The sequence below is a fragment of the Moschus berezovskii genome, chromosome 17 (genome assembly GCF_049115385.1).
Source record: "Moschus berezovskii isolate FMDL1 chromosome 17, NW_MosBer_1.0, whole genome shotgun sequence".
In the NCBI taxonomy this organism is placed as follows: domain Eukaryota; kingdom Metazoa; phylum Chordata; class Mammalia; order Artiodactyla; family Moschidae; genus Moschus; species Moschus berezovskii.
In genome coordinates, this window is record NC_142476.1 from 5,466,374 (window position 1) to 5,493,281 (window position 26,908).

The window sequence follows — 26,908 nt, forward strand, 5'->3', positions numbered from 1 at the left end:
CTCTCACTCCAGGCATGTCTGAGGGCTCCCAGCCCCTGGCAGCCCCGCCTCCCCTCCAGCTGAGTCAGAGACCCATTAAACCTGTGGGTAGGCCCAGCTTGTATTTTTATTTTTAACTCTTCTTGTTGACAGTCAGACACCTTTTGAGCAAAGGTGACCCCTCCAGTTTGCCCTTGTTTGGGTTCCTGGTTACAGAATCCTTGTTCTTCCTCATCCCATCTCATTCATTTCCTTAGAACCGTGCAGGGAACTCTAAGGGAGAGGTGAGGCTCAGGTAAGGTGGGGTCCACTGCGCTGGGGTGTCCCCAGACTTGCATGACCCCCTCCACACCGGAAGAGCCACCCTGATGTGTCGCCTCTGTGAGCCCCTATCCTTGGAAAGTTGTGTGTGTGTCCCTGATTGCAGGCCCCAGGGCTGCTCCAGCCTGGTTGAGTGGTGGAGCGGCTCTTCCACCTTGGCTGCACTTGCTTCTCACCCTTCCCTCGGTCTCTCACATCCAATTAACACCCTCCTCCCAGCCGTGCCAAAGTCATTAGTGAAGCCGCAGAATGGTTTTTAGCCCCACAGTGATTCCCTGTCATCCCTGTTCATTAATTCTCCCTCTGTCTTTGCTAAACCATTAATAATGCTCCTTGCATCTCTGACAGTTCATCTGAGTCTTTGTGGCTTCATCCCAGCTCCTTGTCTCCAGGGTCCCAAAGAGCAGGTTGTCTGTCCTGTGGCCCCAAGCTGAGACGGCCTCCCTGGGGCCACTGTGCTGGCCTCTGGATCCCAGCACGGGATGTGCAGGGAGTGGACTGTCCCTGCTCAGGCAACGCTTGCCCCTTCCAGGGCCAGAGAGGCTTACTGAACTGGGGGGACGCTGGGCTCCTCTTGGCAGAGCCTTTCAGAGCTTAGAGCTGCTCACACACATGTGCCGGTGGGGCCGAGGAGCCCCGCGCTTCCTAACACACCTCTCTTAATGACGCCCCAGCCCCTGGGGTGGTTTCAGCGGTGCGGCAGGGGGCAGGGGTCTGGGGCTGGTGCCTCTGCGGCTAAGGGCATCATCAGGAGGGCATGACGGCCTTTCTCTCTAGTCCAACAGCTTGGCCCAGCGGGGACAGCCCTCTGGGCAGTAAGCTCACAGAGCTTGTTCCATCCTGTTTCAGCCCGAGGAGTTGCAGAGAGAACTCCCAGCTTCATGTATCCCCAGGGCACCGCGAGCAGTCAGATGGTGCTGCGTGGCATGGACCTCCTGCTGGAGTGCATCGCCTCCGGGGTGTATGTATGGTTTGCACCCCGACTTCTGCCCGCCCCCCAGGAGGAAGGGTTGGGGGTTTGTGCGTGCTCTGTTGTTGCAACACTTTTCAGGGGGTGGGGTGGGAGAGAGAAGCAGACAGCTCCTAATGAGGACACTGCCAATCAGAGTCATCCCATTCCGGCCGCCTTTCTCAGATAACGGGAAGAGTGTGTGTTAGACCCCTTGTGTTCTTAGCTGAGTCCTCTGTGTTGGCTGAGCATCCCCGCTGCACAGGAGGGATCAGCCCTCGAAGCACACGCGCCTTCCGAGCTCAAGCGCACCATAAGGACGCCCGGGTGTCCTGGGCTCCACACAGGCGTGGCAGAGCCACATTTGGTGGTAAGTCCCTGTTTCCTGCTTGGTCTCTCTTAGCCCAACACCAGACATTGCATGGTACAAGAAAGGTGGGGACCTGCCATCCGACAAGGCCAAGTTTGAGAACTTCAACAAGGCCCTGCGCATCACCAATGTGTCAGAGGAAGACTCTGGGGAGTATTTCTGCCTGGCCTCCAACAAGATGGGCAGCATCCGGCACACGATCTCGGTGAGAGTGAAGGGTACGTTCTGCGCATTTCTCATTACGACGGTCTTGCCAGCCCTCAACTCCGCGGCCACCGCTCCCACTGGGGGTGGTCGCGTGAGTGCGGAATCACCAGCACGTGACAAGTGGCAGTAGCGACCTGCAGGAGTGGCGTCAGCCCCGACGTGTGTGCACACGCACAAGGGCCGGAGGAAGCCGGGTGTCGGGGTGGAGGCCCCCCATGGCCCTCCTCCGCTGGGCGCCTGGGCTCTCTCTGCAGGCGCGCTCTCCTGTGGCCCGTCTGATGACCCAGGACCTGTCTTTCGTTTCCCATTCCTGTTGATGGCGTGTTGTTTTACCCTGTGCTGTCTGTGTACTTGAACGTGGTTCTTTTTAAAAATGGGGGGGGATCATGGCCTGAATTGTTTTTTAAGAAATCACTTCCCTCCCCTAAAAACACCTGAACTGTTGTCAGCAATGGAGCATGTGTCCTTGTGGGTCCCAGCCATGGGGCTGGGAGGTCCACCAATCACTTCTCAGTCTGAATGGCGGGGCTGAATGGATGATCAGGGTGATGAGGTTGAATACCACAGAGCAGAACTTTCTTAGCACATGCTCATTGACCTGTGACCTTGGTTTCAGCACCACACTCAGAATAGGGGTGCTTAACATTTATTGGGGTTTCAAGATCTTTGAACTCTGATCTGATGGACCCTCTGGAAACTCCATTACTTTGGCCACCTCGTGTGAAGAGTTGGAAAAGACTCTGATGCTGGGAGGGATTGGGGGCAGGAGGAGACGGGGACAACAGAGGATGAGATGGCTGGATGGCATCACCGACTGGATGGATGTGAGTTTGAGTGAACTCCGGGAGTTGGTGATGGACAGGGAGGCCTGGCGTGCTGATTCATGGGGTCGTGGAGAGTCGGACACAAATGAGCAACTGAACTGACTGACTTCTCAGAAAAATCCACATATTCACAAAATTTCCAAACAGTTGGAAGGAGTGGCCAGCTAAGAGCTTCTACTAACCAAAGCTCAACGGTAAAAGAATGAGCAGCACGCCTTTCCTAAGTGGCCTGATCTTGCAGCAATAGCAATGGAAATCCAGAGGGGCCAGCCCCTGCTACTCTACTACCCTCCCCGGCTTGAGCCCTTGGTGCACATCAGGAGTGCCTGGGTAGCTCTCAAATCCCTGGCTGCCTGGGCTTCCCCCGGGGATTCTGACTTACTAGGTTGAAGGTGGGCCCTGGCATCCGTGTCCTTTGAAAGCTCTTCAGGAGGCCCCGGTTTAGAGCTCTTGTTCTGTGAACTTGAAATAAACCAGTCAGCATCTATAGTGCCAAGTCTACCAGAGGTCTAGACCGTCGTCCCATCAGGACGAGCCCTGGGCAGGTTGGGGGGGATGGGGCTGGCACTCAGGGGCTCCGCCTTCCGAGAAGGAGCCCACTTGGTCTCCTCTGCCTGCTTGTGCCATTTGACACCCCTGCCTGTGCCTGTCCTTGTCTTCAGCTGCTCCCTACTGGCTGGATGAGCCCAAGAACCTCATCCTGGCTCCTGGCGAGGATGGGAGACTGGTGTGTCGAGCCAACGGGAACCCCAAGCCCACGGTCCAGTGGATGGTGAATGGGGAACCTTTGCAAAGTGAGTAAGCACCGCTGTCCTGCCTGTCTCTGCCCTCCCTCCTGGGAGCATCCAGCTCCCCACCCCTGTGGACCAGCTCTGTGCCATCAGAAGTGAGGGGGCAGCCCATCCCTTTGGACCCTTCGAGAGGGAGGAAACCTGCCTCCTTTGTGTGAGAAAGAACAGGAGGCCCGTGCCCATGTTTAGGGGATTTCTGCTCCCTGGGTTTTTTTCATAAATGTCTGCTTTCTGCCCCTAATAACTGCAGAGCTCAGCTGAAGGGCTGGGGACCTCAGCTGTGTCCCTGAGATTATGGGTGCTGGGTCACGGGGCTCAGGAGGTAGAGGAGACCTTGGTAGCTCATCACCATTGCCCCCCACCAAACCACTCCGTCTGCTGAGGGTATAATAAGAGGCAGGGTTGTGTGACAATGTGGAAAGTACAGTCAGAAATGAGGGGGAGCCCCTCTGAGAGCAGAGCTGCGCAGGCAGTTACTGAGTGCACACTGGCGTCCAGGAAGATTCAGTCCCACCCAGACGCAGGGCTGCGCGCCTCCAGGCTCCGTCCAGCCAGGCGTCTCGGTCAGAGTTTCACCTCTGAATTCTCTCTAGTTGCATTTGCTTTTTTAAAAAACTTTGTTTTTGGCTGAACTGTGTCTTCATCATTGCGCAGGCTTTCTTCTAGCTGTGCTGAGTGGGGGCTCCTGTCTGGCTGTGATTAGTGGGGCTCCTCTCTGACTGTGGTGAGCGGGGGCTCCTATCTGGCTGTGATTACTGGGGCCCCTCTCTGGCTGTGGTGAGTGGAGACTCCTGTCTGGCTGTGGTGAGTGGGGCTCATCTCTGGCTGTGATTTGTGGGGCTCCTGTCTGGCTGTGATTAGTGGGGCCCCTCTCTGGCTGAACTCCCAGATGTTCAAGCAGGTTTTAGAAAAGACGGAGGCACCAGAGATCAAATTGCCAACATCCGCTGGATCATGGAGAAAGCAAGAGAGTTCCAGAAAAACATCTATTTCTGCTTCACTGACTATGCCAAAGCCCTTGACTGTGTGGATCACAATAAACTGTGGAACATTCTGAAAGAGATGGGAATCCCAGACCACCTGACCTGCCTCTTGAGAAACCTGTATGCAGGTCAGGAAGCAACAGTCAGAACTGGACATGGAACAACAGACTGGTTCCAAATAGGAAAAGGAGTACGTCAAGGCTGTATATTGTCACCTTGCTTATTTAACTTATATGCAGAGTACATCATGAGGAACGCTGAGCTGGAAGAAGCACAAGCTGGAATCAAGATTGCTGGGAGAAATATCAATAACCTCAGATATGCAGATGATACCACCCTTATGGCAGAAAGTGAAGAGGAACTCAAAAGCCTCTTGATGAAAGTGAAAGAGGAGAGTGAAAATGTTGGCTTGAAGCTCAACATTCAGAAAACAAAGATCATGGCCTCTGGTCCCATCACTTCATGGGAAATAGATGGAAAAACAGTGGAAACAGTGTCAGACTTTATTTTTTGGGGCTCCAAAATCACTGCAGATGCTGATTGCAGCCATGAAATTAAAAGGCGCTTACTCCTTGGAAGGAAAGTTATGACCAACCTTGATAGTATATTAAAAAGCAGAGACATTACTTTGCCAACCAACGTCTGTCTAGTCAAGGCTATGGTTTTTCCCGTGGTCATGTATGGATGTGAGAGTTGGACTCTGAAGAAAGCTGATCGCCGAAGAATTGATGCTTTTGAACTGTGGTGTTGGAGAAGACTCTTGAGAATCCCTTGGACTGCAAGGAGATCCAACCAGTCCATTCTAAAGGAGATCAATCCTGGGTGTTCACTGGAAGGACTGCTGCTAAAGCTGAAACTGCAATACTTTGGCCACCTCATGCGTCAAGTTGACTTACTGGAAAAGACTCTGATGCTGGGAAAGGTTGGGAGCGGGAGGAGAAGGGGACGACAGAGAATGAGATGGCTGGATGGCATCACCGACTCTGTGGACATGAGTTTGAGTGAACTCCGGGAGTTGGTGATGTTCAGGGAGGCCTGGCGTGCTGTGATTCATGGGGTCGCGGAGAGTCGGACACGACTGAGCGACTGAAGTGAACTGAACTGAACTCTCTGGCTGTGGTGAGCGGGGGCTCCTGTCTGGCTGTGATTAGTGGGGCTCCTGTCTGGCTGTGATTAGTGGGGCTCCTCTCTGGCTGTGGTGAGTGGGGGCTCCTGTCTGGCTGTGGTGAGCGGGGGCCCCTGTCTGGCTTTGATTAGTGGGGCTTCTGTCTGGTTGTGATTAGTGGGGCTCCTTTCTGACTGTGGTGAGCGGGGGCTCCTGTCTGGCTGTGATTAGTGGGGCTCCTCTCTAACTGTGGTGAGTGGGGCTCCTGTCTGGCTGTGGTGAGTGGGGGCTCCTGTCTGGCTGTGGTGAGTGGGGGCCCCTCTCTGGCTGTGGTGAGCGGGGGCTCCTATCTGGGTGTGATTAGTGGGGCTCCTCTCTGGCTGTGGTGAGTGGGGGCCCCTGTCTGGCTGTGATTAGTGGGGCTCCTGTCTGGCTGTGATTAGTGGGGCTCCTCTCTGACTGTGGTGAGTGGGGGCTCCTGTCTGGCTCTGATTAGTGGGGCTCCTGTCTGGCTGTGGTGAGCGGGGGGCCCTCTCTGGCTGTGATTAGTGGGGGCTCCTCTCTGGCTGTGATTAGTGGGGCTCCTCTCTGGCTGTGGTGAGTGGGGGCTCCTCTCCTGTTGTGGTGAGCGGGGGCTCCTGTCTTGTTGTGATTAGTGGGGGCTCCTGTCTGGCTGTGATTAGTGGGGCTCCTCTCTGGCTGTGGTGAGCGGGGGCTCCTGTCTGGCTGTGATTAGTGGGGCTCCTCTCTGGCTGTGGTGAGCGGGGGCCCCTCTCTGGCTGTGGTGAGCGGGGGCCCCTGTCTGGCTGTGGTGAGTGGGGGCCCCTGTCTGGCTGTGATTAGTGGGGCTCCTGTCTGGCTGTGATTAGTGGGACTCCTCTCTGACTGTGGTGAGTGGGGGCTCCTGTCTGGCTCTGATTAGTGGGGCTCCTGTCTGGCTGTGGTGAGCGGGGGCTCCTGTCTGGCTGTGATTAGTGGGGCTCCTCTCTGGCTGTGATTAGTGGGGCTCCTTTCTGGCTGTGATTAGTGGGACTCGTCTCTAGCTGTGGTGAGCGAGGGCCCCTCTCTGGCTTTGGTGAGTGGGGCTCCTCTCTGGCTGTGATTAGTGGGGCTCCTCTCTAGCTGTGGTGAGTGGCGGCTCCTGTCTGACTGTGCTGAGCGGGAGCCCCTCTCCAGTTGCGGGGTGTGGACCTCTCACTGCAGTGTCCTCTGCTTGTGGACCTCCGACTCTGGGCGCAGGCTCAGTGGTTGCAGCCCCCAGGCTCCAGGGCACAGGCTCAATAGTTTGCCACTCGGGCTTAGGTGCTCCGTGGCTTGTGGGATCTTCCCGGGCCACGAGCGAACCTGTGTCTTCTGCGTTGGCAGGTGGATTCTTTACCACTCTCAACTACAGGGAAGCCCTGCTTTACATTTTAAATGTCCTGTCCATCCTTTCTCTAAAGGGTCAGAGCAAATACAAACTGTATTATCACCTAGATGGGACAGAACTTAGATGGCAAAAGCTCAGAGCCTCACTCGTGAGCAACAGCGGGGAAAGCAGGTGGAAAGGTGGGAGACAGGCAGAGGAGAGGACGTGAATGCACCTTTCTAGACATTTATTGTGTGCCGGGCACTGAGCATCCCTCCTACCTCGTTAACCTCAGACATTGAAGATGAGGAAATGAGGTCACATGACCCGGGACTGGGGGAGCTGGGGGCTGCTGTGACAACGCCTCAACCTGCCCTGTTGTACTGAGCGTCTAGTGATCCTGGGAAATAGCCTCTCCCTGCATACAAGCCACTGACTGACTTGGCTTGTCCTCTGCCCTTCTCCCTGACCTGGTGGCACTTTGGGGATAAGGCACACAGAGGCGCTAAACGCCACAGCACCATTAAAGAAATGCAGAGCCCGGGATTTGCAGCTGAGCCCTGGCCCTGGTGAGGTCCCCCGTCATTCAAAGGAGTGACTGGGAGAAATACTGGTCGCCTTGCCAGGCGAGGAGACGTAAAGTTGCTGGCGTTGCTTCCCTTGTGCCTTTTTGCTGAGACGCCGGAAGAAGGATGAGAATGCTGACATCGGCTTTGCTCACTGGCTGATTCCGCATCTCCGCGCTCAGACCTGCTGTCTGTGGGGTGGCGCCTGTGGGGCTGGGCCCTGGGTCCCCTCTGCCAACGCCTGTGGAAGGTCTGAGTGATCCTGGGTGAGGTCATAGATCACACAAGCCAAGTCATCTGGCCCAGGCCCAAAACCTTACAGAGGAAAGGCACCTCATGGTGGTGAAAGATGAGAAAAGTGTAGATTCTTTACATTTCTGGAAAACTTTTATTTGTACCGCTCATTATCTCATTCTTGCTGTCTTATCCTACCCTTCCTCAGAGAAGGTGAAGATGGAAGAAATGCTTCCCTACTTGACAGGTGAAGGAAGTGAGGCCCGGAGGAATTACTGATTTGCCCCAACTCCTAGAGTGATTCAGGGTTCCCATGTAGCGCTGCTGGTAAAGAACCCCCCTGCCAGTTCAGGAGACATAAGAGATGCGGGTTCGATCCCTGGGTCAGGAAGATCCCCTGGAGGAGGGCGTGGCACCCACTCCAGTATTCTTGCCTGGAACATCCCGTGGACGGAGGAGCCTGGCGGGCTATGGTCCAGAGGGTTGCGAAGAGTCGGATGTGCCTGAAGCGACTCCCCAGCCTCCGCTCTCTGCACCCGCAGCCAGCGGGGCCAGGAGAGCTGCAGCAGGGGTGTCCTCTCAGGCGCATGTGTCTTGGGAAGGCCAGGTCACTTTGGCAAATGCAGGGACTCACCAAGTTTCAGCAGGCATCTGCCTCCAGGTTTCGCTTTGTGGACGTCTGCAGAGTGCCCTGCTCGGAGGATGGTAGGTCCCACCTAGTTGTGTATTGCTTCGTGCTTTTCAAAACACTTTTGAGTATATGCACATTGGGTTAAAATTATAACAGCACCCAGTCAGCCCTCCAACCACACTCCTCAGCCCTCTTCTAATGACATGCATAGACTCTCCAGTCATCCTTATAGAAATGCCACAGGGTGATATGTTATCCCCAGACAAGGAGGCCGAAGCGTTAGAGCCAATAGGACTGGTGGGTAGTGTGGTTAGAATTCAAACCACAGCTGCCACGTAGCTTTGACCAGGATTCCTGTTCCCATTGGATGGATTGAGAAATAAGCTCTGGTAGGCTCAGTCCTACCAGGGAGCCCTGGCCCGAGTCCCAAACGCCCTCCGCCTGCCCTCCCCATCTTACGAGGAGCACCTTCCTGTCTGTAGCGGCACCTCCCAACCCCAACCGTGAGGTGGCCGGGGACACCATCATCTTCCGTGACACGCAGATCAGCAGCCGGGCTGTGTACCAGTGCAACACCTCCAATGAGCATGGCTACCTGCTGGCCAACGCCTTCGTCAGCGTGCTGGGTGAGTGCGCCCCTCCCCGCTGGCACCGGGGACCCTCCCGGGCCCCGCTCGGAGTGTGGGCTCCCGGTCAGGCTGGGGGCAGAAGGGCAGCAGCGTGGGGAAGTGTGGAGACCCAGGATGAAATGAGGAGGGGTGATGGAGGACTTAAAATCCGCGGAGCTGGGTGTGCGGACGGTTCCTTCCACTCGGGACGAACGGAGAGCTGAGAGGCCAGTCTCAGCCCCCTTCCTCCCCTGACAGGAGGAGGGACCGTCTCACCTTCTTGGTGTGTCCCTGTTGACTCTCCCCTGGGTTCTCATGGCTTCAGGGTAGGAACTACCCTGAGTGTGTTTGTGGCCCTCCTGGAGTAGGCAGAGGGCAGTGGGCAGGTGCCACTAGGAGAAGCCTTGGGGCTGTGGAGAGGCGGCTACAGAGCTGCTGGAAGGCTGGGGGCATCCTCTGCAAAAGTGGGACTGGATATAGACCAGGTGCAGATGGATAAGCTTCCTCCCCCCTCACCCGATCTGGGAGGGAGGTTGATGGGGGAAGTCACGCTGGTATTTAGAAAGCTGCCCCATGGAGAAGGCACATAGAGATAAGACTGGTCCCCAAGGAGGGGGCGGAAGGCAGACCCGCGCCCAAGGTCCGGGTTAGGTCTCTGGGGTCGCAGAGGAAGGCAGACCCGTGCCCAAGGTCCGGGTTAGGTCTCTGGGGTCGCAGAGGAAGGCAGACCCCCGCCCAAGGTCAGGGTTAGGTCTCTTGGGTTACAGACGTGCCGCCTCGGATGCTGTCGCCCCGGAACCAGCTCATCAGGGTGATCCTGTACAACCGGACCCGGCTGGACTGCCCGTTCTTTGGGTCCCCCATCCCCACGCTCCGATGGTAAGTTCCGAGAGGCCAGGCTTCCCCCACAGGGGCATCTGTAGGGGCATCTGTCTCACCTCGCTCATCGCATTTGGCCCATGAGAGGGGTATAGCAAGTCCGGGAGCCGCAAAGGGTGGAAGCTGAGACGAAGCTGCAGAGCATCTGGGTCAGGCCTCTTATTGTGCAAAGAGGGAAACTGAGGCCAGGCTTGCCAAGGCCAGCCATGGGTGGGGGGACCCACGGTTTGGGGTCCCTCCCCCGGGCTGGTCCTTTCTCAGCATGCTGTGTCCTGCTGCTGTGTCGTGAGGTTTAAGAATGGACAAGGAAGCAACCTGGATGGTGGCAACTACCATGTCTACGAGAATGGCAGTCTGGAAATCAAGATGATCCGAAAGGAGGACCAGGGCATCTACACCTGTGTCGCCACCAACATCCTGGGCAAAGCAGAGAACCAGGTCCGCCTCGAGGTCAAAGGTAAAGGAGAGGGTTGCTAGAGAGGGCGCAGTGGGTTGGGGGAGGGCACTTTAAACTTTGAGGGTGCCATTTCCTCAAAGTTATCCGTGTGTGTCACTTTGAAAACGCACCACCCTTTTAATGTTTAATCCTTAGTGGGACCTCCCTCAGGGCCCCCGCTGGCCTGGGTGCTGCACGCACTGAGTCATTACCTGCCCTAGGCAGGGAAGCCTGCTCCCCACACCAGCTCCCCACCACCGCCCCAGAAACTACGTCCTGTGTTCCTGAGCCAGCGAGACAGGACCTGGGCGTTATTTCCATTGGGGAATCTCCTATTCCAGGCCTCCCCAACCCATTCACCTAACTGAACCCTATTTCTGCCACCCTCCGCGGTCCGTGCCAGCTGGTTGTGCATGTCACCCCGTGGCCGCTCGGGGGTGGGGGTGGCAGAGAGGAGCTCGAGCTCAGGCGCTTCTCCACAGACCCCACGAGGATCTACCGGATGCCCGAGGACCAGGTCGCCAGGAGAGGCACCACAGTGCAGCTGGAGTGCCGCGTGAAGCACGACGCCTCCCTGAAGCTCGCGGTCTCCTGGCTGAAGGACGACGAGCCGCTGTACATCAGCAACAGGTCTCGGCTCCTGCCTGCCTGCCTGCTGCTCTCTGGGGCCCTGCCTTCTCCCTTGCTCATGGTGATGCGTGGACGCACCTGGGGCTCCCGTGTCCCTGCAGAACCGCCAGAGAGGGTTCTGGACCCCTCAGGGGAGACCCCCTCCAGTGCCTGCCGCTCTCCGCTCAGCATCCTGCTCTTCTCTCCTCCCCTCCTTTCTCTCCTCCCCCATCCCCTCCTTCCTTTCCTCCCCCTCCCCCTCCTCCCCCCTTCCTCTCCTCCCCTCCTTTCTCTCCTCCCCCCTTCCCCCCTTCCTCTCCTCTCTCACCGCCTCTCTCTTCTGTCCTTTGGCCCCTCCTTGCTCCTCTTTGGCCTCCAGGCCAGACACCCCACCTCCTTTCAGTCCAGCTGGCAGTGCCGCGTCCCCCGGCAGAGGGCAGGGCCACCGAGCAGGCTCTGACCCTGTGGTTAGTTGGCTCACCCTTACTGCACCCTGGGCCCACGCCTGTCCTCTCCCTCGGCCAGATTTGGATCTGACTGGAGTTGAGGGCGAGCCCAGGCTGTAGATGGTGTGTAAAGTCCCCCAGGTGTTGAGAATATGCAGCTGGGGCTGAGAACGTTCATCTGAGTCTCCCCCTGGGCTGTCTTCTGTACCAGCTTCGGTCTCGGGGCAGGGTGCACATGGGTACCAGCTGGGTCTGCTAATCATCTGGTTTCCTGGAGGGGCATAACCCTCCAGTGGGCACAGGTTTGCTGACACCCAGCTCCTGGGTTCCCTCTTCCCTCTGTGGGGACAGTTCAGGGGAGCCCAGGGCACTTGGCTGAGCACAGGCATCACTCTCAGTTGAGGACAGAGCTGGAAGCTTGAGAAGACCTGCCTTCAGGGGTGGGCCCAGCTGCACCCTAATTCAGGAGGGGAGCGCAGCGGACCCTGGGGGATTCGAGCATGTTGAATATGGAGGGGGCTGCTCTAGCACCGCCCATGTTCCGTCTCCTCCATCAAGCTCCACGAGTGCTCAGGGTGACAGGCAGTCCCTGCCCCTCCCACAGCACTGCGATGAGCCCCAGTGCCCAGGAGGCTCTGGCCTACTGTCCCTGTCCCAGGGGGAAGGCAGACAGGCGGCGCCCGCCCCCCGCCTCCTCCCCACCTCACTGTCTCCCCTCCACCTTCCTCCAACCCTCCCGGGTCCTCTGCAGAATGAAGAAGGAGGAGGGCTCTCTGACCATCTTCGGCGTGGCCGAGCGGGACCAGGGCAGCTACACGTGCGTAGCCAGCACTGAGCTGGACCAAGACCTGGCCAAAGCGCACCTGACTGTGCTAGGTACCCGCCGCTGCCCCCACCCCGCTTCCCCGCGTCCAGAGGGGTGGGGGTGGCTCAGAGGGCAGTGCCCGCAGTCAGCCAGCCAGCCGGGCGTGGGGGTCCTCTCGTCTTCGGGTCTGAGGGTTAGGAATCTGCTTTTCTCAGAGCAGGCTGTACTGGATGCCTTACCTCCTGAATGGAATCGCTAACTTGCCTCACTCCTTAACTGAACGGTGCCAGAGGAGAGAGGGATGGACAGGGGTTCTTGCGGTCGTTTTTACCAACTTTACAGCTGACTCTAAACCACTAAGTCAATTAAATCTGCCCATCCTTGAAACAAGCCAGCTCTGTGTTTGGCTTTCAACACCTGCTGCTGCTTTATTCTCTGCCCGCCTTTCCTGGAGGGTTTTCACAGGGTGCCAGGCACTCCCGATGACTCGCCCCCCAGCTGGACTAAATAGGAAGCCATCCCAAACCCGAGGGTGTGGTCTCCCCCCTAGGGGAGCGTATCCTCTCTTCACCTCTGCTGTTTCTCGGTGCGTCCCTGCGCCATCCCAGGAAATGGTGGGCCCAGACACAGTGCCTGCACCAGGACAGCAGCAGACTGCGTGCCCGCCCCTGGCAGAGAGAGCACGGGAAGGCCTTTATGAGGGCCGGGGACCCTCCACGGGGTGGGGGTTGAGGCCGAGCAGGGGCTGCTGTTCAAGCCTGGCCTCCTGATCCCACCCTTAGAGCACCTTTATCCCTAGATAACCTGCTAACCTGGATAACCCATCTTACCTTTGCAGCTGATCAGGCCACTCCAACTAACCGTTTGGCTGCCCTTCCCAAAGGTAATTCGTACTAACCCCAGGACTCACGCCAAGCACTGGAGGTGTCTGGGAGGGTGGCGCGTAGGAGGAGGAAGGCCCTGTAGGAGAGGAGTGCTATGCACAAGGGAGGGGGCAGCTCGCCCCACCGCTGCCAAGTCTGACCCCTCTCAGGGGGCCCTTTCCCCTCCCTGAGCCCTTCTAGTCCCGCCCCTTTGGCAGACTGAGTTGTGGTTCCTCCCACCCCTTACCTCTGGCCACGTCCACCACGCCCCTGGGGCGGCCTGTTCTCCACGTGGTCTTGGGACATTTGCTTCCAGTCATCCGTAGGCCCATCATTTTGGCAGCCTCTCCAGATCTGCTGTTATACAGCCATTCAGTCCATATGCACATGTGTGCAGCACGTGAATGTGGCTGCTGAGATTCACCTTTCAGATCCTTCCCGTTACCAGCCGAAATGTGGAAATAGCTAGTTCAGGGAGCCAGGATGGGAGAAAAGAAACATGCCTGCCCTCACCAGTCAGTGGCCAGACGGCTTTCTCCCTAGGCCAGGAGGGCACTCACACCCACTGAAGAAATCCAGTGAGACTGGAGCCCCCAGAGGTGTTGCACTCTCCCTTGCTGTGGGCCTCTGTCCTGCTGTCCATCATGGGCGCTTCTAGACGGAGCTGTGCTCTCCTCCGTGGCCTGGGCCTCTGTGTTTGTCCCGCTCCCCCATCCCCCTAACTGCTCTGCCCTGCAAGCTCTCCAAACACTCTCCTGGGCTCCGGCCCCTGCAGAGCCTCAGCACCCAGAGTGGAGGATAATTACAGACAGAAGCCCCATACTTCTTTCCTAAAGCTGTGGCCCTTTCCCAAATGCTTCCGCTCCAAGAACACCCACAGATTGGGGTGGGTTGGCCCCAACTCTCACTGCGCCCTGCACCCCTTGATATTCTTTGGGGGCTGGTGGACTTTGGGGGTCTTTCCTTTTTGTCCTTCCTTGAACGCTGAAGGCAGGGGAAGCCCCTGGACTGACCCTCCGCCACAGGCTGGGGTTCCTCCTTGCGGGGGTGAGCTCAGCCCACCCGGGTCCTGTCTGCGGGATGGTGGCCGGGGCTGGGGCCCGCGCAGCCCGGGCCGGCTCTGACTCCAGAGGCCCCTCCCTCTGCCGCCAGGACGACCAGACCGACCCCGGGACCTGGAGCTCACCGACCTGGCCGAGAGAAGCGTGAGGCTGACCTGGATCCCAGGGGACGACAACAACAGCCCCATCACAGGTCAGCCACGGGCCCGCGCCAACCAGGAGAGAGGGTTGCAGCCCAGCGGCCGGCCCGGCCCTGGCTTCTGCCCCGCCGCCTCCTCACTTGGCGTGTGCCCTGGGCTGTGGACAGGATGGAGGCCATGGTCTGTCTCCCATTCTGTGTTTGGGAAGAGTTCATGTGCTTCTGTCTCCCCACGGGAGGCTGTCAATACTGCTGGGAACCCCGAGGGCACACCTTGGGAAAGAACTCACTGACTCAGCTCCCCAGACAGTCCCGACTTCCTTGCCTCCTCAGACTACATTGTCCAGTTTGAAGAAGACCAGTTCCAGCCAGGGGTCTGGCACGACCATTCCAAGTTCCCGGGCAGTGTCAACTCAGCTGTGCTCCAGCTGTCGCCCTACGTCAACTACCAGTTCCGGGTCATCGCCATCAACGAGGTGGGCAGCAGCCACCCCAGCCTCCCGTCTGAGCGCTACCGAACCAGTGGAGCAGGTGAGTGCTTGAGGGCTCACGGCGGGTGCTGCAGCCAGGCACCTGAGTACAGACTAAGTTCCCTGGGTCCCCAGCCACATGAATCTAGGCAAGTTACTCCAGGCTTCCTCATCTGTGAAACAGGGAATAATTACACCATCTCTGTTACGGGACTGTTGTGAAAATATAATTGTTTGAAAATACAATTCAGGTCCTTAATGTAATGTGCATGTAGTAAGCACACAATAAATGTTAACTGTCATTTTTATTATTACTTATTAATAATAGTTATGAATAATTCTTGATGACCTGCTTTAAAGGGAAGAGCTGTGAAGACTGGCAGTAGATACATATAATCTCATGCTGCATCAGGTTTCTTAACATACTTGGGTAATGAAACGCTTAGATTTCTGAAATCAGACTGGCTCATTGAGGGTGAAAGATGCTCCCCCAAAATGTTGAATGCCAGGATAAACCAAGTTGGTATTAAACACACTTAGTAGATAATCCACAAAGGGGATAATCCACACTGAGTTGGCTCTATTGATCATTTAAAGTGTGGAAAGCCTTATAATAAATGCTATCTTGTCAATTAAAACTCCGAAGAAACTATCCCTCCTTTGGGGGTTTAAGTCTCAGCTAGGAAGGCACATCGTACGTACAACACAGTGGCTGAGCAAGCTCAGCTGCGTAGGGGACGGAGTGTGTTGAGAAATGCAGAGACGAGCACAGAAGGGGCCAGTCGGCTGGGGAGGAGAGGCTGTTTACTGTGTCCTGTGATGTGTACCCTGGGTCTGAACTTTGTCTCCATTTGGGTTCCAGCCCCCGAGTCCAACCCCTCTGATGTGAAGGGAGAGGGGACCAGGAAGAACAACATGGAGATCACGTGGACGGTGAGAGCCCCTCCAGCCCACCCACGATGCTTGCCTGGCAGTCTGGGGGCCCTCGCCCTGTACACCCCTGGGACCCCCAGACTGTAGGGTGGCTTAGATGACCTGCCTGGTGTGAGGGCCACCCTTTGCATCGAGCATCAAGAAATCAAACAGCAGAGCGTCTAAGAGCAAGGCTTAGGACAGGAGCAGAGGTGACTGAGGAAACAGACACTGTCATTCTGGCAAAAGCAGAGTCCCACAAAACCAAAGCACATCTTTAGGAGACGGAGGGATTTAGATTAGTCCCCAGAAAAGATGTAGCCTAAACACCGGGAGCTCGCTTCGGTGAGTTCCGAGCTCCTCTCACTGGAGACTGTTGAACGTGGAGAGATACCAGCCTCGCGGTGGGCCTCCAGTGGCAGCCGTCTGTACATCCAGGATGGGCAGAGGGACTCCAAAGTTGACCGCCAGCCCAGGATTGAAAAACTCATTTTCCATCTTGGCTCACCTGACCACATTTTCCAAACCCAAACTGGGATATGTGGCCTCCAAATGACGTGGGTTTTTTTTTTCCAGATTGCTTCTAAGTCTGAGATGCAAATTCAGCCACTGGAAACTTTTTATTTTTGTTGCTCTGGGTCTCCGTTGCTGCGCGAGGGCTTTCTCTAGCTGCGGAGAGAAGGGGCTGCCCTCCAGCTGTGGTGTGGGGGCTTCTCTCGTTATGGAGCACGGGCTTCAGGGCGCATGGGCTTTAGTAACTGTGGTGCATGGGCTTAGTCGCTCCACGGCATGTCTGGGATTCCTATCCACTGTGCCACCAGAGAAGTCCCAGCCACTGAAATTTTAACGTTTTTGTGCTGTTGCTGTGCATAATGGAAATAGACGGATGCAGAGTTTAGGATCACGACCATCACTGTCTGCCGAGGGCCTGGTCTCACAGCAGCCTTGGCAGTTGGGCTGAGCCCAGACCTAAGACTCCAGGGCTCATCTTTAGGAGCTGCCAAGAAGTGGTTCAGCTCCGTATTGCAGGCGCCAGGGAACGGGTTCCTGGACCAGCCCTTGGGGAGCAAAGACAGAGTCACGCCCGCTCCCAGCTCCAGCCTTTTGAGAAGGCAGGGCAGGTAGGCACGGATTCGCTGGGACTAGAGTTGGGAAGTGTGGTTCACCGGCAGCAGCGTCCCATGACTAAACCGGAACCCGCTCTGCTCTGACTCTGGAGGCTTGGCACATCACCGTGCACACTTTGCTGCTGGTTGCTCCATCACTGGACAGAGTCCTGCTGACAGTAATGCTTTTACTGCCTGTGCGGCTGCCGAGGGGGCAGCTGTGAGGTCAGAGGGCCTGGGGCCTGGGTGGAGGATCTGCGTGCTGCCGGCTTCACAGGACTCCGGGCTCCCGGGGGACTCAGAGTGGGGGGCAGGCTCACCCCAGCTCTGCCAGGGGCTGGCCACGGTTGGGCAGGCTGGGGACAGGGGCCTGCTGTGGGAAGAGGGCGAGCCGGGGTGGCCCGGGCTCCTCGCCAGCGCCCTCGCCACTCTTGCTGTCTCTCCCGGCTCAGCCCATGAACGCCACCTCCGCCTTCGGCCCCAACCTGCGCTACATCGTCAAGTGGCGGCGGAGAGAGACCCGCGAGACCTGGAACAATGTCACGGTGTGGGGCTCCCGCTACGTGGTGGGGCAGACCCCCGTCTATGTGCCCTACGAGATCCGAGTCCAGGCTGAAAACGACTTTGGGAAGGGCCCTGAGCCGGACACCGTCATCGGTTACTCTGGAGAAGATTGTGAGTACCCGCCCTCCCTCCACCCCGGGCCCGCAGAGCCGGGCTGCCCAGGCCACCCCCACAGACCAGGAACCTTGGCGTGGGCCCTGGGTCTTCTAAGAGCATCCCGGAGGACAGCCAGTTACCAGCAAAGAGGGGTTTCCTGCAGTGACCTAGAGCAGACAGGCCCCAGGCCTGCCGGCAGCAGAGATGGTGTCATCTGAACCCCAGTTAGAGCTGGTGAACGTCGTCACCTAGCCCAGTACTCTGACGTTATGAACATGAAAACCGGGGTCCTGCAAGGGAAACCCCGGCCCGTATTGCACGATGCACATTCCAGGCTTGAGAACAGAACCCAGGTTTGTGGTCGATATCTTACTGGCAGGCCTTGCTAGCCCCAAGGACCGTCTGACCCAAAGGCCGTAACTAAACACCTCCACAGGAAGCAGGGCCAGGCCAGACTCCTCCCTGGGCTCCCCAGGGGAATCCTGGAGGGACTGAAGTCCACAGCTCCCCAGACCGAATGCTCCAGGCCAGCCACTGCAACACTGGGCATAAAAAGAGGAGTTCTTTGGAGGCTGTCACTGGATAAAGCAACATGATTCTGGGATATGTGTAGAAGTGTGTATCTGGCTCTCCAGACAGTGGGGGCCTCTCTGTCCCCAGCACAGCAGTCCTGCAGGCTGCTGAGCAAGGCAGGATGGTTAGTGACGCCCCTCCTGGTCAGGGTAATCCATATCCTGGTGGATCTGGGTCTGATCCGAGAAGAAACCATGGAGGTGGGTGGGCTGACCCGAAGGAAGGAGGGAGGAGAGTCTTGGGGAAGAGTGGATTCACGGGGGCCAGTGCTGGGGTCTTGAGCAGGGCCAGTGGGGTTCACGACAGTGAGCTAGGAGGAAGTGAGGGTCAAGCCGCATGCCCACTTCCCTGGAGGTGATTGTGGATTGGATCCCCTCGGGAAATAGGGAGCGGGGATCAGCAGGCCCTCTGTCCATCCTGCTCCTCATTTCCATGGTGGCAGACACTTCCAGACAGAAGGCAGTGGGGACTTCTGGAGGGTAAGTATGGAAAAGGCAGCATCTAGCCATGGATTCACGAACCACCCCACCGTTTCCATCGTATCTATGTACCCCGCGGCCAATACGTTAGAGGGGATAGGGCAGAACCACTGTTGTGGCAGAGTAGAAAAAACAGGGGAGAGAGTCAGTTATGGGGGCAGTGGCCCTCCCTCTGCAGGTAGTCACAGGATCAGAGTCTTCCTGAACTAGGTTAGGGCATCTTTAGTCTGCGGACAGTGTTTCCTGCGGGGTAGCAAGAAACAAATGCCACTCAAGGGGGACTATTTCCAGTGTGAGGACAGGGTTAGAGGGGAAACAGCAAGGTTGGTAAGCCACCAGGAGGCCAGCCACAGTGTAGTGCCATCGTGCCACTCGGCCTGGAGGGAGTGCCCAGTGTCCAGAGTGGGCTGAAAGCGCAAGCTGGCAGAGGGCAAGCGAGTCGGAGGGGACTCTGGAGTCGGGCAGCCCCACCTGCATAACCAGCTCTCTGTCCCAACACATTGCAGATCCCAGGGCTGCACCCACAGATGTTAAAATCCGAGTCCTGAACAGCACCGCCATCAGCCTTCAGTGGAACCGCGTCTACTCCGACACGGTCCAGGGCCAGCTCAGAGAATATCGAGTGAGGAAGCCAGCTGCAGGCCCCGTCTAACCATGCAGCTCCCTAACAGGGCGAGGGGGTAGCAGACGCGGTACATGAGATGTTTGGAAGGGGTCTTTGGGATAGTTGTTGGATCCAGAGTTGGTTTAAGATGATGATGTCTGGGAAATTCCCTGCTTGTCCAAGGGTTAGGACTCCACACTTTCAGCTCTTTGACCTGGTTGGGAAACTAAGATCCTGTAAGCCATGCAGCACAGCCAAAACAAAAAAGAGGATGTCTAGAGTGAACTGTTCAAAATACACTCAGAAAAAATACAGATACACCAGGTGTCTCCTGCATCAGGTGTGCTGAGAGATTCTGCTCAGCAGGTGGATGCTGGGTTTGCACTGACCATACAGAACACATTATGCTTGCACTCCGTGTATGAGGACACACATGTATCTTCAGAGGCAGTGTTGAGGCACCGCTGAGCTACACCCCTTCCCTCTCCTACAGGCCCTTCTGGGCTGCTTGCCTCACCCAATCTGATTTCATGAAGCCCCAACTAACCGGAAGAGCTACTACAAGGGTACAAACCCTTCCCTGTTGTCACAGCCAACTCCAGTTATTATGGCCTTTGACTTCACCTGGCCGCCTCTTCTCTCCCTGACGTCTCTCTCTTTGACTGGGAAGGGAGAGAAAACTCAGGGTATGCAAGGCTCTCCCTGATGAGTTGCTCTATTTGAAACTCCTGGAGAGGCTGAGGCCCTGGGGTAACACGGGTTCTGTGCCTTGGCGGTCATCGGGGGTTGGCTGATGGACAATGGTGGCACAGAAGGAGTCAGTCTCTTCTAGGGAAATGGATTTGGCAGACTGAGGAAGGAAAGTGAGATGATATATACGCTTGAATGAGCTCTTCCCCAATTTGCACCCTTAACCTACTTGCCTGGAGATGTTTTTGGCTAAAGCTCTCTTTGGGTCCCCTTCTTAAGTCTGGACTTCCTCCCTACCTTGTCCTTGGAGACCCTGGGTGATGCTGGTGTGACAGCCTGACCTGGGGCTTCCCCTCCACTGCTTACCACACTCCATGCCACAGCCTTCTGACTGTGGCACGACCACCTTCCACAGGCTGTCCCATCCCACCCCAGCTCTTGCCATCCCACAGCCTGGTCTCCCATTGGCTTGGACATGTCACTATCCTAAAGGTTTTTAAACCATATCAAAAGGAAGCTTTTGATTTTAAAGGACTAAATCAACCCTTTCTTGTATTCAGACTTCTGGGGGTGACCTGCTACTTTTCAGCTCCTGTCTGCTGCCAGTCTAAACCATACTAAATCTAACTCAAGGTGATGTGGTCTTTGAGCACAGAAAAGAGCTCTCCATGCCTGGGCCCTTGGCTCGAATTTGTGCTTTTGGTACAGACTCCCCGAGCAACCTATTCCCGGCTTGGAAATAAGTCTCAAGATGGAGCATCTCAGCTGTACGTTTGGCCAGCATGCCTGTTCCCCAGAGAGACGACATGGCTCAGAAAATAATCAAAAACAAAAACTTACTTGGTTTGACATCGGTCCCCACGCGCTAGTGGCTAATGATCGGGGACTATCAGGTGCCTCCCACAGCCGTCTATGGGGCTGCTGAGGGCCTTTGCGATTCGGAGCCCATGGCCAGGAAAGGGAAGACCAGTCACCACCAGCACCTCCACTAACAACTAACCCCGCCCTGCCCGGCCGAGCCCTCACCAGCCCACCTCTGTCCTAAGGCCTACTACTGGAGGGAGAGCAGCTTGCTGAAGAACCTGTGGGTGTCTCAGAAGAGGCAGCAAGCTGGCTTCCCCGGCGACCGCCTGCGTGGTGTGGTGTCCCGCCTCTTCCCCTACAGTAACTACAAGCTGGAGATGGTTGTGGTCAATGGGCGAGGCGATGGGCCTCGCAGTGAAACCAAGGAGTTCACCACCCCAGAAGGAGGTAGGTCCAGCTGCTGCTCCCCAGGGAGGGCAGGACGCGGGTGGCGTGGCCGAGTGGCCCCAAGCGCCTCCAGCGCGCCTCTGCGTGGATGACACAAGTTGACCTCTGCACGACCTCACGGAGGGATGACCGGAGCGCTGATGCCACCCATGGGGCGCTGTCCCCGGGGCAACTACCCTGACGGGCAGTTCTGTCAGAACAAGACTGTGAGGCGGCTGACGGAACTCTGGACAGGCTGGGCACACGGACTCCCAAGGGCACTGCGGGAGCTGCCCACAGCATCCTGAGAAAGCCCAGGCACCGGGACTCCCAGGAGGCACCAGGACTCCCAGGAGGCACCGGGACTCCCAGGAGGCACCGGGACTCCCAGGAGGCACCGGGACTCCCAGGAGGCATCTGCTTGGTTCGCCAGCCTCAGCCCCAAGGACCTTCCTTCCTGTCACCGCTGTGACCTAGAGGCTGTCCTTCGGGGGGCACCCGGGTCCTGGGAGCTGGACACCTGGGGAGGCCCCCGCGCGTCTCTTCCTGCCAGGCCCCTCAGACCAGGCCCTCTTCTGTTTCTCCTCCCTCCCTTCTTAGCCGTTATTCCCCCATTCTTCTGCCCCTCCTCCTTTTTCCTCTCCTCTGTTTCCTCTCCCTTGTTTCTTTATTCCTGTATCCCTTCCTCCTTGTCTGGTTTTCATCACCAGCCTCTCCCCATTGCTCCTGCTCCTGGCACCATCCACATGTTCCAACGTGGGTTTCTTTCTCCTCACCCCTGAATCTGGCATTCTCAGCCCAGAGGCCAGGGTTTGATACTTTGGCCCTGTGGTGGGAATCCTTGTCTGAAGATTGAGAACCCCGGCTTCTGTTACCAAACAGAGGCTAAAATTGGTTTCCTACCTGAGGATGATTCTGCCCAACCTAGAGGTTTCTTTGTGGGATCAGAGTCTAATGTGTGCTGTATTCAGGGTAATTTTTAAAGGAGAACTTGACTGACTCCTTCCCCGTGTAAAGCAAGTCTGAGCCGTGCTTGTCCTAGATGTGGAGAAATGCCATCCTGGATGAGGCAGTGGGCGCTAGCCACCTCATAGCCCTCCCAGGTTCCGGCTTAGCAGCGATCCAGCACGGGGGTTGTCCAGAGGTCAATGCCTTCATACTTGTGCTTTGTTTCTTGTGTTTTCCTCATCCCACCCGCCCCTTTCTCTCCCCCATGTCCCCCGCTCTCTCCTCCTTCCCCAAGTACCCAGTGCCCCCAGGCGTTTCCGAGTCCGGCAGCCCAACCTGGAGACAATCAACCTGGAATGGGATCATCCAGAACACCCCAATGGGATCCTGATTGGATATACTCTCAAATACGTGGCCTGTACGTTCTGCCCTTCTTTTTCTTGGATAATCTGAGAATCAGAAAGCCCATTCTCACCATTTTCCTAAGGAATCAAGGTAGAAAGCCTCTGGGTACACAGGGCATTGTGGAGGGATGCAAGGGGCAGGGAAAAAACTTCCTGTAGGGTTATGGGAGGCAAGTGAGACCCAATCCCCACTCTCCTGTCACAGATTCTCCTTCAGGGGGCTTCCAGTCAGCCGGTGAGGCAAAGGGGATGTCTGGTCTGATGAGGGATTCAACCCCCAGACTCAGGAATCTTAGCGTCTCTAACTCCTGAAAATCTAGGACAGAACGTTTCTTACCTGACAGAGCTTCCATCCACTAGGGCATATAGTACATGCATAGGGATCCACACAACACTGATCCTCGGAGCCACCTTAACAAGTTGCCATTTTTGGTAAAGCAGCTGTTTGTGGAGTTGCCATGAAATATTGAGTATTCAGTATTGAATATTGGCTCAATCAGGAGCCTGGGTTGGGATGACCTCACCTAAAGAATTCAGCATCACCAGGCAGGAACAGGAGTGTCATTCATTTGAAAGACTTGCAAATGTCTTCTAAAGTAGGTGATGTTATGCTTTAATGTGAGGCTCAAAGGGCAGGCATTGTGTTATTAAGGATTTTAATAGCCAACTGTGTGCTTGTATGTGATTCTGAATCCATCTCTGCACCTGACCTTCCCCCTCTGAGGTATACAGTGCACAGGCCTTTTACAAAGGCGGCACTAACAATGAAAAGCTCTAGTGGTTTTGTCCTAGTTCTGTTGAAAGGAAAAAAGGAACTCAAGTTTTGTCCTTGTTGGAAAAGCTCAAGGATTAAAAGTTGAATCTTTCAGAATCAGCCACATAACCTTGTGTTGAGCTAGCAATAATGAAATCAGTGGGAAAGTGTTAACACTGGTGCGTCATCGAAGAGCCAGGGAGGAGTGGTGGCCCAACACTCGGCCTTTGAAACGTCTCCCAGGCCGAGTCCTTAAGATCGCGAGCAGGTTTCATGGGTTCCCTTCCCAGCAGAGTCGAGAAGGCTTCCTCCTTCCAGCAGCAGTTTATATATAACCCATCATGGTCAACATTGCTAAAGTTCAATTCCACTTACCTGTCTCTCTCCAGTTAATGGAACCAAAGTAGGAAAGCAGATAGTGGAAAACTTCTCTCCCAATCAGACCAAGTTCACGGTGCAAAGAGCAGACCCCGTGTCGCGCTACCGCTTTTCCCTCAGTGCCAGGACGCAGGTGGGCTCGGGGGAAGCAGTCACGGAGGAGTCGCCAGCACCCCCCAATGAAGGTAGGTGCACTGCGGCGGCCGCGGGGCGGATGGTCCCGGGGAGTGCAGATGCCTAGAGAAACCCAGAGCTGGCCTCTGGGCTCCTGGGATGGCGGGGCTGTGGCCCGCGGGCCCCCGAGGGAGAAGCCAGCCTGCGTGCTGACAGGTAGGTGCCGGCGATGGGCCCGGAAGACACGTCTTCACACTGTCGCAGCCAGACCTGGGTCCCCACGTGGCCTTGGCTTGCTCAGGGAAGAGAGTGTGGGTCGTGGCTGAGCTGTGGGGACGAGAGAGAAAGCACGTTGGAAGTAAGTGTGCTCACGGACTCCACAGAGCAGGGAGGTGTTTGCCAGGTGAGGAGGCAGCGCTGTGATGGCGGTGGCTCCTGAGGGCGCTGGGGCTGCCCCTTCTCTGAGGGTGCCTGGCGCTGAGGGGCACCGGGACCAGCCGTGACTGACACAGACTGCCGGCGTCCTGGGTCGGGCAGGAGACGGAGCCCTCCTGGCGGCCTGAAGGGCCAAGGAGAGGACAGGGAGCCGGGGAACAGCCGTCTGCCCAACCAGCTTCCCAGAGCGCGCGCGCGTGAGCTCCTCTCCCGGGCTCTGGGGTCTTCCCACCGTGAGCGCCCGGTCTGGAGCTGCGCGCGCGCACGATGTCCACTAGAGGGCACCCGGCCTGGAGCGGCACACGCACGCTATGTCCACTAGAGGGCGCCCGGCCCAGAGCTGCGCACACCCGCGACGCCCACTAGAGGGCGCCCGGCCCGGAGCGGCGCACGCACGCGACGTCCACTAGAGGGCGCCCGGCCCGGAGCGGCGCACGCACGCGATGTCCACTAGAGGGCGCCCGGCCTGGAGCGTCGCGCACACGCGATGTCCACTAGAGGGCGCCCGGCCCGGAGCTGCGTGCACACTCGATGTCCACTAGAGGGCGCCCGGCGCCCCTGCTCGTGGCGTCCGAGAGCTCTCTGGGTGGAAGAGGCTCTGGAAGCCCTGGCATCCGTCCGCAGAACCCCTGTGAGAGGGGGTGGAGGCTCAGCCTCCCCAGAGGCACCGTGGGCTGTTCAACAGCCACTGCCCGAGGTGCCGGACAACTGTGACAAAAACCAGGGATAGAAAAACTAATGAGCTCCTTGTCTAGAAAGAAGGACACCCACAAGAGGCTCCAACGGTGATTCACCACGAGCAGTGCTGTGTTTAGGTGACGGAAGTGCAGTGGCTGGTCTGGGGATAGGGTTGAGTCCACAAGGGAAGGCTGCAAAGAAGGGGCCATGTGGTTAGGGACCTCTGACGCCGACCACAGATTACCAAGTCCAGCACTTTCCCCAGAAGGCTGAGGTCTGCTGGCCTGGCCTGGCCTGGGGGGGCCTCCTGGGCATCCCCACCCCGAGCCCAGGAGAGCAGTCATACCTCCAGGCCTGCTGCCTCTGCTGCCTCCCTCCAGGCTCCCAGCTGAGCTCCACAAGCAGTCCTGCGTCCCTCCCCCGGCCCGCAGGCCAGCACCAAAGCAGAGGGGCGATGGGCCAGGTGGAACCTGGGGAAGGCTAACGGTGCTGTGTGTGTTCCTGTCTGCACCTGTAAACCAGGAGTGAGCCACACAACACGAGCCCCTCTAGTCTCTCTTCCAGTTTCTTGGGTACTTAGTGTATTAGGGCTGGGTGACTTTGGGTAAGTGGTTGATACATGCCTGTTACAAAAGGTCAGGCCAGGGATGGTGCACTTTCTTGACTACTTTACTCTACAAGGAGATACGTAAAGAGAGCCTCTGCTCCCTCCCTTCTCCCGCCCCAACCAATACTAAACATCAGATAAACAAAGCCCCACTGCCCAGCTCCGGTGACTGCCGCAGGGAAGGATCTCAGTGCTGGGGGCAAGAGAACAAAGCGGGGTTCTCAGCCCCACTCAGCCAAGGGCTTTGCAGCAGATTCAGGAGTTCCTTTTAGGCTCTCAGTCCGCAGCTGAGTTTCCTCTTTCGTGCAGTCCAGTGGGCAGCAGGACACAGGACAGGGCCCCGCGCTCCTGTCCATCACAGGTCCCGGCTTTCCAGGCTGACACCGTTTGGGGAGGGTCACCAAACCCATTCTCCATCTCCCTCCACCCCAGCATGGTTCAGCTACCCAACGCCTGCCCCTGGGGTAAAGGAGACATCCTTTTGCCTGGGATTGGTGTCCTCCTATACACCTCTGTCTTATGCCCTCAATTCCTGGCACCATCGAAGGTCACCCAGCTCCTTCGTAAATATCAGCCCTGCTAGAAAGGGACACACTCTTCAAAACAGACATGGGAACATGGCATTCTAGGTGGACTGCTTCAGCTGCCACCTCCTAGATGTCCTTCAGTTGAGATAGAAGCAAAGATGTTAGAAAGGTCTCCAAGTCCCAGAAAGGTTTTCTGTAGGAACGTGGTAGACCCCCGTGGGGTTGAACACGATCCCTGAAGGCCAGGTGGTGTCTGCAGGGCCGTGGCCAGCACCCAGCCACGCCGCCTGGGTCAGTGTGAGCCAGAACCGTCTCTCCTGTGATTGCTCGTCCTGTGGTCTCACCTGTGCTCTGTTTTCTCTTCCTTCTCGTTCTTTCCCCCTCTCCCTCTCTGGCTATCTTGGGTGCCGTGTTCTGAAGCCACGCCAACCGCAGGTACTGTACCAACTGCAGAGGTAATGGGCCTGGCATGGGGCAGCGCAGGTGGAGGCCAGCCCGGCGGGGAGACAGAGGGAGAGGCCTGGGGTGAAAGCATGCTCTCGGCATGCACCCCTTCAGCGGGTGGGAAGCCGGACTCTGCAGGAGGCTGTGTGTGGAGGGCAGGGCCAGAGGAGAGCCAGCGCCTTCCCTCCCTTCACTAATGAAGGTGGCTGGCTTGGAAGGGAGCCCACTCGGAGGCTCCAGACCTGCTCCCTAGAGCTGAAGCTTTCTCTGGAGCTGAGTGGTTACCTCCTCTGAGCACCTGGTCTCTTGCCCGGCTTGGCATCTCAGAGCGCAGCAGGCCCAGAACCCTTGGGTGACCTGCTGTGCCCTGGGGGTGGGGGCAGCTGGCTCCTGTCTGCAGGTCAGGCTGCCCCCACCGAAAGGGTGACCCGAGGGCGAGCATGCTGTGCGTGCTGGCCTTGCATGCTGCATGGGGCCGGGCACCAGCTCTGCCATCTCCCGTGGGTTCCGCTCAGTGAGTCTGTGTCCCAGGATGGGCCAGGCACCCCCGACCCGGAGTCTCAGAGGACACCATGGGCTGAGAGTCCCGTCAGCCCACAGAAACCCAGCTTCTCAGTCTTGGGTGCTAAGGACGGTGCCCACTCCCGGGGTCTGGGAGGCAGACACACCATGAGGAGCTGGGCGGGGAGGTCTGGAGCAGGAGGTGACCTGCCTTCCGAGGCCCTCCTCCCAAGCCCCCTC

The 26,908-nt window shown here is 57.3% G+C and overlaps 1 protein-coding gene across 2 annotated transcripts in view; it reads left to right on the top strand.

Moving 5' to 3' along the window:
- NFASC (neurofascin) overlaps nucleotides 1–26,908 on the top strand; it is a 211,221-nt gene that overhangs the window by 158,589 nt on the left and 25,724 nt on the right. The window contains exons 10-27 of one of the 2 annotated variants that reach the window (XM_088845132.1): nucleotides 1,150–1,261; nucleotides 1,653–1,837; nucleotides 3,313–3,444; nucleotides 8,791–8,934; nucleotides 9,684–9,795; nucleotides 10,086–10,252; nucleotides 10,714–10,861; nucleotides 12,038–12,162; nucleotides 12,930–12,974; nucleotides 14,107–14,208; nucleotides 14,488–14,685; nucleotides 15,487–15,557; nucleotides 17,095–17,317; nucleotides 18,861–18,976; nucleotides 20,695–20,899; nucleotides 22,122–22,244; nucleotides 23,374–23,547; nucleotides 26,144–26,158. In XM_088845132.1, coding sequence (XP_088701258.1) covers nucleotides 1,150–1,261; nucleotides 1,653–1,837; nucleotides 3,313–3,444; nucleotides 8,791–8,934; nucleotides 9,684–9,795; nucleotides 10,086–10,252; nucleotides 10,714–10,861; nucleotides 12,038–12,162; nucleotides 12,930–12,974; nucleotides 14,107–14,208; nucleotides 14,488–14,685; nucleotides 15,487–15,557; nucleotides 17,095–17,317; nucleotides 18,861–18,976; nucleotides 20,695–20,899; nucleotides 22,122–22,244; nucleotides 23,374–23,547; nucleotides 26,144–26,158 — 2,397 coding nt within the window. The remainder of the gene's footprint in view (nucleotides 1–1,149; nucleotides 1,262–1,652; nucleotides 1,838–3,312; nucleotides 3,445–8,790; nucleotides 8,935–9,683; nucleotides 9,796–10,085; nucleotides 10,253–10,713; nucleotides 10,862–12,037; nucleotides 12,163–12,929; nucleotides 12,975–14,106; nucleotides 14,209–14,487; nucleotides 14,686–15,486; nucleotides 15,558–17,094; nucleotides 17,318–18,860; nucleotides 18,977–20,694; nucleotides 20,900–22,121; nucleotides 22,245–23,373; nucleotides 23,548–26,143; nucleotides 26,159–26,908) is intronic. The other variant, XM_055420055.2, reaches the window with a different exon arrangement.